Here is a 12321-nt window from a genome sequence, read left to right as displayed (position 1 = left end):
TTTCTCAAAGCTCTCTTTATGTTCTCAAACAAGCACCACGTGCCTAGTTTGAAAAATTCTCTATAGTGATCACTTCACTTGACTTTCTTCCTAGTCATCATGATTCGACTTTATTTGACACGCGTACAACGACCAAACGTATTCTTTTATCCCTGTATGTTGATGATATGATTATTACAGGTGATGATCATGTTGATATTGAATCATTGAAGTCTGAGTTGGCACATTCTTTTGCTATGAAAGATTTGGACATTCTACGTTATTTTTTGGGAATTGAGGTAGTCTATTATCCTAAAGGTTATCTCTTATCTCAATCAAAGTACATTGTTGATTTGTTTGAGCGCGCTCGACTAACCGACAACCGAACTGTGATACACCCCTTGAGACCAATGCTAGATATTCTCTGTCTGATGGCACTCTTTTGGAGGATTCTGGTCTTTATTGTATCATTGTTGGCAGCTTGATATATCTTATTGTAACTCGTCCAGACATTGCGCATTCAGTTAATGTGGTTAGCCAGTTTGTCACTGCCCCTACTATAGTTCATTAGTCTGTTGTTCTTCGTATTCTCAGGTATTTTCGGGGCACTCATTTTCATAGTCTCATATTTTATTCCACGTCTTCGTTAGAGTTGCGCGCCTACTATGATGCAGATTGGGCTGGTGATCCTACGGACCGCAAGTCAACCACTATATATTATATTTTCTTCGGTGATTCGTTTATTTCGTGGAAGAGCAAGAAACAAGATGTCATCTCTCGGTCTTCTACAGAAGCTGAGTATCGTGCCATGACCACAACTACATGTGAAATTGTTTGGTTACGTCGATTAGTTACTGATATGGGTATTTCACTTTCTCACCCTCTGCTACATTGCGATAATCAAAGTGTTATTCAGATTGCACGAAATACCGTCTTTAATGAGCGAACCAAACATATCGAGATTGATTGTCATGTCACTCATCATCATCTACAAACTCACACCATCATTTTGTCATTTGTTCCTTTCTCTCCTTGCAGATTGCTGATATATTTACAAAAGCGCACTCGGCTTCGCGTTTTCGTTTTTTAACTGACAAACTCTCAATACTTATTGTTGTTGCATCGTGAGTTTGAGAGAGAATGTTAGATATATTATTTTATTATCTTTATTAGCACTTAAGGGTATTTTAATCTATTAGCATTTAAGTGTATTTCAGTCTATTGTAATAACTAACTATATAAACTCTTTCATTACATTCAGTTTATTTATGTTTACTAATAAGAAATCTTAGCTTCTCTTTATTTCATCGATAATTATAATAATAATAATTGTATTTAAACATTTTTAAGTATATTGAATTGATCAAATGATTCCAATTGTAACATGCCCCTAGCCAAGAATCGTGTGGAAGATATGATTTAAAATAAAGGATAATATTAATTGAAAACAGAATGAAAATTGTTGAGTAAATAAATAATATTAAAAACACTTTGTTAGCCATAAATAAATAAATAATCAAATTGAAAGGGAGCAAGAACCATCTTTAATTGAGCAATCTTTAATGCATGCATGCCAAGAAACAAGAGTAAAACACATTAAGCATAAACTTATGTTAATATCCATGTTAATTTCTCTTCTATTTCTTCTTCTTCTTCATCCATGTTGTCTAATTTCTCTTCATTATCTTCTGTCTTCGTCTCCATCTCCACCATCTTCATTCTCTTTCGTCTCTCTAATTCTTCTTCTTGTTTTTGTGTATACAAATTAATAATTGTTAAATTCTTGAAGAGGAGAAGTTTAAACAGGAATTGTATTATGAAAAGTTGTTATTCAAACATTACATGTCTCCCTTATATAGGAATTCAATACTAACTAATTAACCAAATTAATAATTAGTTATTAACTAATTAACGGTTTAATAAACCGTTAGTTATTATTTTTACATCCTCCCCTCAAGGAGAAACGTAGTAAAAACAAAGTTTCACCTTGACAAAAAAAGTCGATGAAACATCAAACTACGATCATTCAGCCACCGTCTTCAGCTAGCCCAATTCAGCAAACTTTATTTTTTAGCTATCCAATTTAGACAGCCGAGCAAACCCAATTTAGGAAGCTCCATTTTTTTTTCCAGCTACCCAACATAGACAGCCGAGCAAGCCCAATTCAGCAAGCTCCATTTTTTCCGAACTACCCAATATAGATAGTTGAGCAAGCCCAATTCAGCAAGCTCCAAATTTTCTTTCGAATTACCCGATTAGATAGCTCAATCTTTGTTAGTCCAATCCACAACAATCATCATGAATGGTTTTTTTTTCTTCATTAGCCACCAGCTTTCAACCTTTGCAGCTTTCGTTTTTTTTTTAAAGAAAGCCAATTTAGCTATCTTTTTTTTGGTATTGACGAATCTTGTCGACAAACCCATTTCTTTCGGTAATTACAAGGGAATCTTTCTCCATGGAATTGTCAACCCTTTCTTTGCCATGCTATCTAGCACATCGTTTAGGGACTGGCAAATCCCAACAATCTGTTGCTCCCACTGTTGCAATTCTTCAGTATCATCTTCAAAATGGATGACATTTGGGGGAATACCCAACAATGTGCCCAATTCATCAAATCTTATATTTGTGTAAAGTTTGCTCGCGCTCAAAAGATTATGCTCAATGAATCATTAGTGAAATTATCTGGCAGAAGAGCTTTCTGATGTGGCTTCAGTTCTTCAGCAAAGGCTTCAATCTCCGGTTTCCTCAATATCCTCTCCAAATAGACCTTCTGCAAGATGGGATAAATCTTCAACTTGGAGCACCGTTCATCCTTGTATAGCATTCTTCAATTCTTAGTAATCCAACATTAGAAATCTTGCTCCAGTAACCCAAGTCGTCATTGCATTTCTGGAAGAAATCAGCGATCTTGTCTCCAGCTTGATCTTTTGTATCGGCGATGCATCGGTAAAGCTCTCCATTTCGGTGCCTGCCCGTCTGTGTCGCGATCCATCTTATCTTTCCCCATAGTTTGTATTTCTCGATCAATACATGCATTTTCTTGATCTCCACCGCTTCTTCTCTGTCCTTGGATTTCTCCGGATCAAAGAATCCGGCGACAACCACAAGATTGGTCGAGTTATTCAATCGTTTGGTTAACCGGATACGTTCCTCACTATGTCCAATCTGGCCATGGATAACAAAATAGGTTTTACCCTTTCTTTCAAATAACCTGTGTTGATCGTTCTCCACATTACCAAAGAGTAGTACAAGGGAAGTAGATGGATTGATTAGCTCCGGGAGAGACAATATTGAACTTTGGATCGAACACGTTTATGCCCGACAATACTCGATTAAGCCCACATTCATTTGAACAACCTTACAAACATACATTCCGCAACTAACATCGTTAGAGTAGACATTGATTATTCTTTCATCAAGATTTTGATCTTCAAATTGATTATGATCTTCACATTGAACTTGATTCGTTTCCTCGTCATCATTGTTCTTGATCTTTTTCGCTACTCTTGCGAACTTCTTTCTTCTCTATCTTTTTGTCACCATTCTTGATTGTATCATGACCCATATCTTCAACAATGAAAAATCTCTCAATTATGTGCATTCAACTAATTCATCTTTCATTTATTTCACTTCTTCAATAGTAATAATAAAATAAAGCCCTCCGTCGATGGCTCCTCCGGCCACCGACAGAGACAACGAAAAACTCTCCAAGATCGTTAACCTTGAAGCTCTGATACCATGTTAAATTCTTGAAGAGGAGAAGTTTAAACAGGAATTGTATTATGAAAAGTTGTTATTCAAACATTACATGTCTCCCTTATATAGGAATTCAATACTAACTAATTAACCAAATTAATAATTAGTTACTAACTAATTAACGGTTTAATAAACCGTTAGTTATTATTTTTACAATAATAATGTAGTAAACTTAACTTAATTATAAATAACTAAATGAGAGGGAGAGATCAGTACCTTGATAAATAAATGACGCAATGCTGTGTTAACGTCACCTTTCCAAGTATCCTTTACATTTACTTCTCTATCATAATTATACGAAAGAGCTTGCAGCATTGGAGAATCCAAATAGCCGGGGGAGAGTGCCTCTAGATTGGGGCATTTATCCACTACAAGTTCCCTCAGTAATGACAACTCCCAAGTATAATCAACATCACAAAAGCTCCTCAAACCTGATAGATCCCTGAATTCCAAATACTTAAGGAGTGGAAAGAAATGACTTCCTCCTCCTCCAGCCTTATCATCATCATCATCATTCTTCTCTTTCTTTATCACCACTTCCATCATTGGACAATCATGAATAGATAGATACTCAAGGTGATTGGAAGCGACTATACACTGAAATCTTTGTGACATTACAGTAAAGTGTTGTCTGGAGTTTGTATGTTAATGATTAAATATCCCTGAATTTGATGTTCTCTAGAATACTAGAGAAAAGAATTTGTGGATAAAGGAATCCTGTCCATTTTTCATAATTTTTGTTAGTGTATCTGAAATCTGAATCTAAGTTGATATATTTTAATAGCAGGAAAAGTTATGCCAAAACTAGAATTCAAACATAAACATACACTCTGGTTTTCTGGGTTTTGAACTTGAAAAACTTATGTGATGATATTTTTATCTCTTTTTGTTTGTTTGGGTATTTAAAATACACAAAACATAGTAAGTTTTAGTAAAATTAATTCTATGGTCTTGATCTCTCGTTCATTGAAGTGAATCTTGGTTGATCAAGTGCTCCCTAAAGTGCAATAAAAGAAAAACTAAGCATTTGATATGTATGATATAAAGTGGTGTAAAATAGTTGATGTTGAAAAATGATTCACGAGTAATCCATTGAATAACAACTGTTGTAAAAAGTTTTTTTGAAAACACATCAAATTAACAAAAATATTGCATTTCTCTACATTTCTTTAGAGGAATTTCTTCAAACACTCTTTCGTGCATCATCAATATCAGTTCTTCCACATTTTGAATACATGTCCATTTTGATATTAATTAACAGTTGGGTCTTGATGATCTTAGCTTGCACCTGTACTGGGCGATCACAAACGATGATAAAACAGAAAGTGTGTTACTAATTGATCAATTAAATATATATATATATATATATATATATATAATAGTAACAAGATATATAATTTGAGATGGAATAGTGTAATTACTTCATCATCTGAAGAATGCTTTTAAATATATACTGGTTTCTCTTCTTGCCAATCTGCATGCATGTGAAGAAACAAAGATTATGATCTCTAAAATATGTTAAGCAAGCAAGCAAGCAAGGAGAAGCTATAATGTTAATTTCCCCCCATAAAAAAAACAGTGATATAATGAATCAGGTACGTAGCCTTTGGAAAGAGACAATAATGTGTTGTAAATTAAGCAGTCCTGAAATGGAGGAACAGAGTAATGTAATGTAAGAAACAATAATGTGTTGTAAATTAATTAAGCAGCCCAGCTGGAAATGGATGGACACAGTAATTAAGATGAGCAGCTAGCCATGGCCATACTTTATCATGTAATGTAATGTATTGTAAGAAACTATTTATTATATATGGAAATACAATAGAATAGAGAACATATATACTTACCCCCCCCCCCCCCCCCCCCCCCCCCCCCCCATTCATTAATGGCTAGCTAGCTAGACTTTCTTCTACTGGAATTACCCTTCCCATGCATCTTGTTGTTGTTGTTTCTGTGTACAAATAACAATATATAGCCAACTTAAATATTATAAGAAAGAAACAAGACAAAATAAATGAGAGATTGAGAGTAACTAACAGATCGGTCTTGATAATCTGAGTTTGCACCTGTTGAGTGATCACAAACGATGATAAAACAGAAATTGTGTTACTTGATCAATTAAATATATATATAATAGTAACAAGATATATAATTTGAGAAGGAATAGTGTTACTTCAGAATGCTTTTAAATATATACTGGTTTCTCTTCTTGCCAATCTGCATGCATGTGGAGAAACAAAGTTTATGATCCCTAAAATATGTTAAGCAAGCAAGAAAGGAGAAGCTATAATGTTAATTTCCCCCCATAAAAAAAAACAGTGATATAATGAATCAGGTAGGTACCCTTTGGAAAGAGATCGACAATTAATAATGTGTTGTAAATTAAGCTCTGATCCTGGAATGGAGGAACAGAGTAATGTAATGTAAGAAATCGTGTATGTATTTATTTATTTATTTATTATGGAAATAGAATAGAATAGAGAACATATATATACTTACTTCCCCCCATTCATTAATGGCTAGCTAGCTAGACTTTTTTTTTTTACTGGAATTACTCTCCCATGCATCTTGTTGTTGTTTCTGTGTACGTACAAATAATATATAATATATAGCCTTAACTTAATTAATTATAAAAGTTTCATAAAAACACAAAATAAATGAGAGATTGAGAGTACCGTCATAAATATATAAAGCACGTAAACGATCACCTTTCCAAGTATTCTTTACATTTTCTAGTCTTCTAATTCTTCATCATCTTTTTCTTCATCCATGATGTCCAGTTTCTCTTCATTATCTTCTTCATCTTCATCTTCATCATCTTTTGATTCTTCATTATCATCATCTTCTGATTCTTCATCTTCATTATCTTCTAATTCTTCATCATCTTCATTATCTCCTGAAGCCTCATCTCCTTCATCTTCTTCATCTTCTTCATCTTCTTTTCTGATTCTTCATCTCCATTCTCTTTCCTCTCTGTGTATACAAATTAATAATAATGTAGTCAATTTAACTTAATTATAAAAGCTTAATTAATTTATAAGATAAATAACTTATAAATGAGAGAGAGAGAGTACCTATAAATAGATGACGCAATGCATCGTTAACGTCACCTTTCCAAGTATTATATACATCTCTATCATCATCATATTTGAATTTCTTCAGCATTGGAGAATCCAAATAGCAGGGAGAGAGTGCCTCTAGCTTGGGGCAGACTAATACATCGAGATAATGTAGTGATGGCAACTCCCAAGTATAAGCAACATCACTAAAGCTCCTCAAACCTGATAAACCCCATAAGTTCAAGCTCACAAGGAGTGGAAAGAAATGTCTATTTCCGACCGAATTACTTCCTTCAGCTTTATCATCATCATCTCCGTCATGTTCTTTGTTATAATCTTCTTTATTTTCTTCTGATAATTTATCTCCATCTTCTGATTCTTAATTATCTTCTCTTCTGATTCTTCATCTCCATTCTCTTTCCTCTCTGTGTATACAAATTAATAATAATGTAGTAATTAAACTTAACTTAATTATAAAAGCTTAATTAATTTATAAGATAAATAACTTATAAATGAGAGAGAGAGAGTGGGAGAGAGTACCTATAAATAGATGACGCAATGCACCGTTAACGTCACCTTTCCAACAAGTATTATATACATCTCTATCATCATCATATTTGAATTCCTTCAGCATTGGAGAATCCAAATAGCCGGGAGAGAGTGCCTCTAGCTTCGGACATTGTTTCACTATTAATTCCTCTAGTAATGGCAACTCCCAAGTATAAGCAACTTCACTAAAGCTCCTCAAACCTGATAGATTCCAAAGACTCAATTGCCTAAGGAGTGGAAAGAAATGACTAATTCCTCCTCCTCCTCCTCCAGCCTTATCATCATCATCATCCTCAATAATATTCTTCATCACCACTTCCATCATTCCACAATCATTGATAGATAGCCACCGAAGGTTCTCGACAGCGACTCTACCTATATTCTCCGAAAACAAATATCTCAATTTCCCACATCCATCAACTATCAGGTCTGTCAAGTTTTGAAATAAAAGCACTCCTAGTCCTGGCTGCTGGTTGATTTCATACATATGTATTAAATTGTCTAGATAATACAACTTCAATAGTCTTAATACAGGAAATATCTTATATACTTCTTCAACATCAGGAGGATGATGTCTCTGTCCCTTTCTACTTCCGTCTCTCTCTCCTAATATATAATTTATCTTTGGCAAACTCCATATACTCAACTCTCTTAAACAAGGAAATGAGACCTGCATACAAAATATATTTATTCATTTCAGATATATATATATATATAATTAGCTAGACAACAAATCTCATATATACATATTATACTCATTTTTTTATTTACTTTATTTATAATACACAATACTCCTCTTATATATAATCTTAATAATTTAACTATTCTCAGTCAATTAATTATACAACACTAACGGCGCCATTTTAACTTGGAATCAGAATTATTAACAAATAATAATAATAGACGCCTACAAAGTTACCTCATCATCATCGAGATGAAAGAGTGCATTTTGATTTTTGCAATTGTTGTCCATATTGTTGTTCATCACTCCAACAAAGCTCACGAGTTCCTCTAAATCATAAAGTTCCATTGTCACCAAATTAGGGAATAATAATAATATGGCTTGTTGAATTTCCCTGCCACAGTCTTCCTCAATATCACCGTGTCCTCCTAATTGATCACATTTCCTTCCTATTATATAATTTATCTTTGACAATCCATCTATATCCAACTTTTGTAAAGAAGGAAATGAGACCTGTATACAAAATCAAACACACCCATTTACATTTGCTTGCATATCAACAAATACACAAATAGTTTCAATTAATTTATTTGCTCTAGCCTTCAATCATTGCGTTAAAGGCTAATTAAATTAAACATCCTTCTCAGGAATTATATCAACAGAGCATTGGTTCAAACTCAACAAAACAAAACATGTGTTACATTATAATACACATTTCATCTAATTCTTACCTATTCCTCATTAACTAATATACACAAATAATACTAAACTTAAAAAAATATATTTTTTTAATTATTACCTGATAATCATCTTGATAAAATAGTGCACTTTGCGACTTTTCCTCTTTGTCACCCAAATTGCTGACGTCGATGACAAAACTCGCGAGTTCGACTAAGGATTCAAGTTCCAATGTTGACAAATTAGGGAATTCAATTGATTTTCTCTGCTGCTCTTCTGCCCCCGTTGTTACTCCTACTACTCCTTTCAACTTTGTACAATTTTTAATGGTTAAATTTCTAAGATCAGAAATCACCAAGCTATCAAAGAAGTCAACATATTGAAAGTCATCACAACTATCAATTTTCAACTTTTGCAGTGATGGTAGCAAGATGTTGCACAATGTTTTAATGTTTGGAATAGATTTCATACTCAGCTCCTCCACGCAAGGTATTTCCAACTACAAAATAATAAATATAATTAAAAACAATTCACAATAATAGAACATGTATTTTTTTTTTTGCTTGATTTAACCTATTCATCATTTTTTATAACTAAAAGTTGTGTAGTAATCATACCTTGGTTGGGAAGATAAATTGCTTCAATCCTTCTAGCTTCAATGTTTTCAGTTTATAGAAATGAATCTCGTTTATTCTTTTACAAAAACATTCTAGACTAGGCAAGTAACGAAGCTTAAGAGTTTTCAAAGCATTGAACTCAATTTTATTGAGTTGTTCTGTCTTATCGCAAGAGCTAACAACTTCTTCCATCATTTTACAATCTCTGAGAACAAGAACTTGAAGATTTGTGAGATTCCTTGATATTGATGTAGAACATAAGTGTGTCATTTCATTGCATTCATATAGTTCAATACGCCGCAAACAACGCCAAAATTCAGAAGTCTGCATAGATGACGTTGACTGTGGAAAAAGAGATCCACATTGTTTAAGCACAATATTCTTCAATGATATGAATTTGTTTGTACTCATCTTCTCCCATATGCCAGAATCAGCGCATATATATAAATCAGTTATGTGCTTTTCTAGTAAGAACCCAAGTTCAGGTAAGAAACTGCTATTATCTTTAACATTTTCCAACATCAGTAGTCTTTTTCCATTTTCAATCTCATTCTTTCTTTCTCCTCCTATTTTTATCTTGAATTGTTTTAACAACGTTGAAGAAGAAAATAGTCTAACACCTCTCGACACTTGTTCAATGTTCCGTATCTCCAATTCCAATCTCCATAATTTATGTAAGCAATTTAACTCATGAAGTCCTGCTGCATTTCTGTCTCCACTATTCACATCTTCTTGTTGTAGACTCCAATCTTTGAAACTACACCACATATACAATTCTTGTAGATTAGTAAGTTTCGAAAGAACACCATAGCTTATGAAACACTCGCATCCATTCAAATCCAACAATCTTAAGTTTGTTAACTCACTTATTTCGTTTGGCAAAACTTTTATGCGTGTGTTTCGAAGAGAAAGGATCTCCAAACACTTAATATGTCCAATTGAAGATATATTGGTTGTCATATCTAAACCCAGTTTCTCTAGGGATAACATCTTCAACTTTGAAGAAAATAATGGAAACTCACTAATCTTGTTCCAAATCGAACAACTTACTATATCTAGAACTTTGAAATTATCCGACTCTTTAAATAAATTTTCTGATATCTTAATATTTCCGTAAGAACTATGATCCAACCTTAGTAGTTCCATTTTTGAGCCTCCTTGAAATTCCATCTTATCAAGGACTTCTAGACCATTCTTCCAGAACCGTGAGGAAATAAAACGGTGTTCTTGTTTTCCAATTAAAATTCCCACGTCCCTCACCACATCATGTATCTTCACCACACGATTTCCGTCATCGTCATCGTCGGCTTTACCCTTTATCAGCAAACTTTTTATTATTAAGTCGTCAACGATAGTGTGCACGCCAACACTTACTTCTTCTGTGTCCGTCGTATTTTCGAAGAGTTGCAAACCCACCGCATAACGGTACAACGTCTCAACAGGAATATATGCGTCTTCTCGGAATAAGCAGCATAGTAAGAACACGAACTTTTCATTGGGTTTTTCTAAGAAGTCATAACTCGCCTTCAAGACCTCTTGTACCACATCGATATGTTCGTTGTGGTACTTCAACCGGTTTCGCATATTATCCCATTGATGTGTGGCTTTATTTATGAGAGCACATCCTGCTGTGTTAAGCGCAAGGGGAAGTCCATTACATTTATCAACAATTTTCCTCGCTATTTCATTCTTCTTATGGAAATCCTTATCATCACTATACAGTTTGACTTTTGTTCTAAACAAATTCAAGGCTTCTTCATCTAATAATATTTCAAGAGAGAAGATTTCATGAGACAGATCTGGCCATAAATTTTTGTCTCTAGACGTGTAAATGATTTTACAGAAACACCCAACATCTGATTTTGTAAAAGGAAAACCAAAATCATTTAAATCAAACTTATCCCAAACATCATCCAACAATACGACAACTTTCTTGTTAGTGAAAGCGTTTTGTAAATGTTGTGCTCTTAAAGGATTACCCTCTACATCCTTTAGAGAAGACCCTAACATCTTTGCGACTTGTTCTTGGATATCATGGAAATTGGGAGTATTCGAAATTGGGACTTCAATTGGAAATAAATGCTTATGAGAGTGGCTTACCTCTTGGAGGACTTGTTTGGCGAGAGTGGTCTTTCCAACTCCTCCCATTCCGCATATCCCTATTAACATTGTTTCTTCTTCGTCCAGTAACTTCTCAATGATGTCTTCTTTAATCTTTGTTCGACTCTCGAAATCCAAATCATCGTCATTGTTCTTTCTCCAGCAGCTTCTGGGCTGCACGGGCAAGTCATAACCTTCGCTCGGCAGCTCACCACCACGTCTAAGAAGCTCGACGAGAAGGAGAGATAACTTCTTCCCTTTCCTGCCCAAAGAAAAGCGCAAGCTTATATTAGGACACCATTTGATGGAGAAACACCCTTTTTGAACCTCGGCCTTATCATTGATAAGACTCTCCGCTTCTTTAATTTTTTCATCAGCATCCTTAATCCACTTTTCGGCTTCTTTACCGAGGGTTCTCCGCTTCCTCTCTTCTGCATCTTCCCTATCGTGTACATCGTTTCTTTTTCTTCTTAGTTCACCGAGTTTAGCTTCCAGCACTTGAAAGTTATTGTTAAAGCAGAAGAGATAGCCAAGTTCTCGTTGAATTGGCTCAATCAGCAACAACTCTGCGATCTTTCCTAGTACACTCACACCAATCTCTTCTGCCATTTGTATGCCTTGTTCTCTCTCTCACTCTCTGTGTGTTCTTCTTTCTTAACGCAAAAAATACAGAAAACAAATGATATTGAAAATTAATATAATGGAGTTCACAGAAATCAAATTTTCATTGTGAGAAATCAATATTAATTATTTATGCATTGAAGAGGATCAATTATTGTATCTTTTTCCTTTGTAGGGCCTTGTAAGTGAATTATTGGTCGTAAAAAGTATATAAATGCCCAATCAAATTATCAGTTCATGAATCAGTTCAAGTTTTAATTATTTAATTTTTGTAAATAGT

General features: G+C 34.1%; 1 protein-coding gene and 1 long non-coding RNA gene across 2 annotated transcripts; both read right to left on the bottom strand.

Annotated features, from left to right (window-relative positions):
• Window positions 1–5604: 5604 nt before the first annotated feature.
• Window positions 5605–6603, bottom strand: LOC124935866. Its single transcript, XR_007099079.1, has 5 exons — window positions 6444–6603; window positions 6235–6315; window positions 6079–6130; window positions 5773–5952; window positions 5605–5686 (listed from the first exon to the last, which is right to left on the bottom strand). It is a non-coding gene; the product is annotated as an uncharacterized LOC124935866 (long non-coding RNA).
• A 666-nt stretch (window positions 6604–7269) lies between these two features.
• LOC124935865 (disease resistance protein RPS2-like) lies at window positions 7270–12111 on the bottom strand. Its single transcript, XM_047476298.1, has 4 exons — window positions 9321–12111; window positions 8825–9202; window positions 8263–8538; window positions 7270–8013 (listed from the first exon to the last, which is right to left on the bottom strand). The coding sequence occupies exons 1-4, from the start codon at window positions 12027–12029 to the stop codon at window positions 7285–7287; spliced, it is 4092 nt and encodes a 1363-aa protein (XP_047332254.1). The 5' UTR covers window positions 12030–12111; the 3' UTR covers window positions 7270–7284.
• Between the last annotated feature and the right edge of the window lie 210 nt (window positions 12112–12321).

Source organism: Impatiens glandulifera, chromosome 4, assembly GCF_907164915.1.
Source record: "Impatiens glandulifera chromosome 4, dImpGla2.1, whole genome shotgun sequence".
Taxonomy (NCBI): domain Eukaryota; kingdom Viridiplantae; phylum Streptophyta; class Magnoliopsida; order Ericales; family Balsaminaceae; genus Impatiens; species Impatiens glandulifera.
The sequence above is the reverse complement of the archived record's forward strand: the minus strand, read 5'-3'. Positions and strand labels throughout refer to the sequence as shown.

Bases quoted from the DNA above. Each gene is read 5' to 3' on its own strand.
- LOC124935865 (XM_047476298.1), bottom strand. From the start codon at position 12,029: ATGGCAGAAGAGATTGGTGTGAGTGTACTAGGAAAGATCGCAGAGTTG. The intron at 9,203-9,320 runs GTATGATTACTA...ATTATTTTGTAG, and splicing joins AATTTATCTTCCCAACCAAG to TTGGAAATACCTTGCGTGGA. The intron at 8,539-8,824 runs GTAATAATTAAA...TTTTGTATACAG, and splicing joins TTTATCAAGATGATTATCAG to GTCTCATTTCCTTCTTTACA.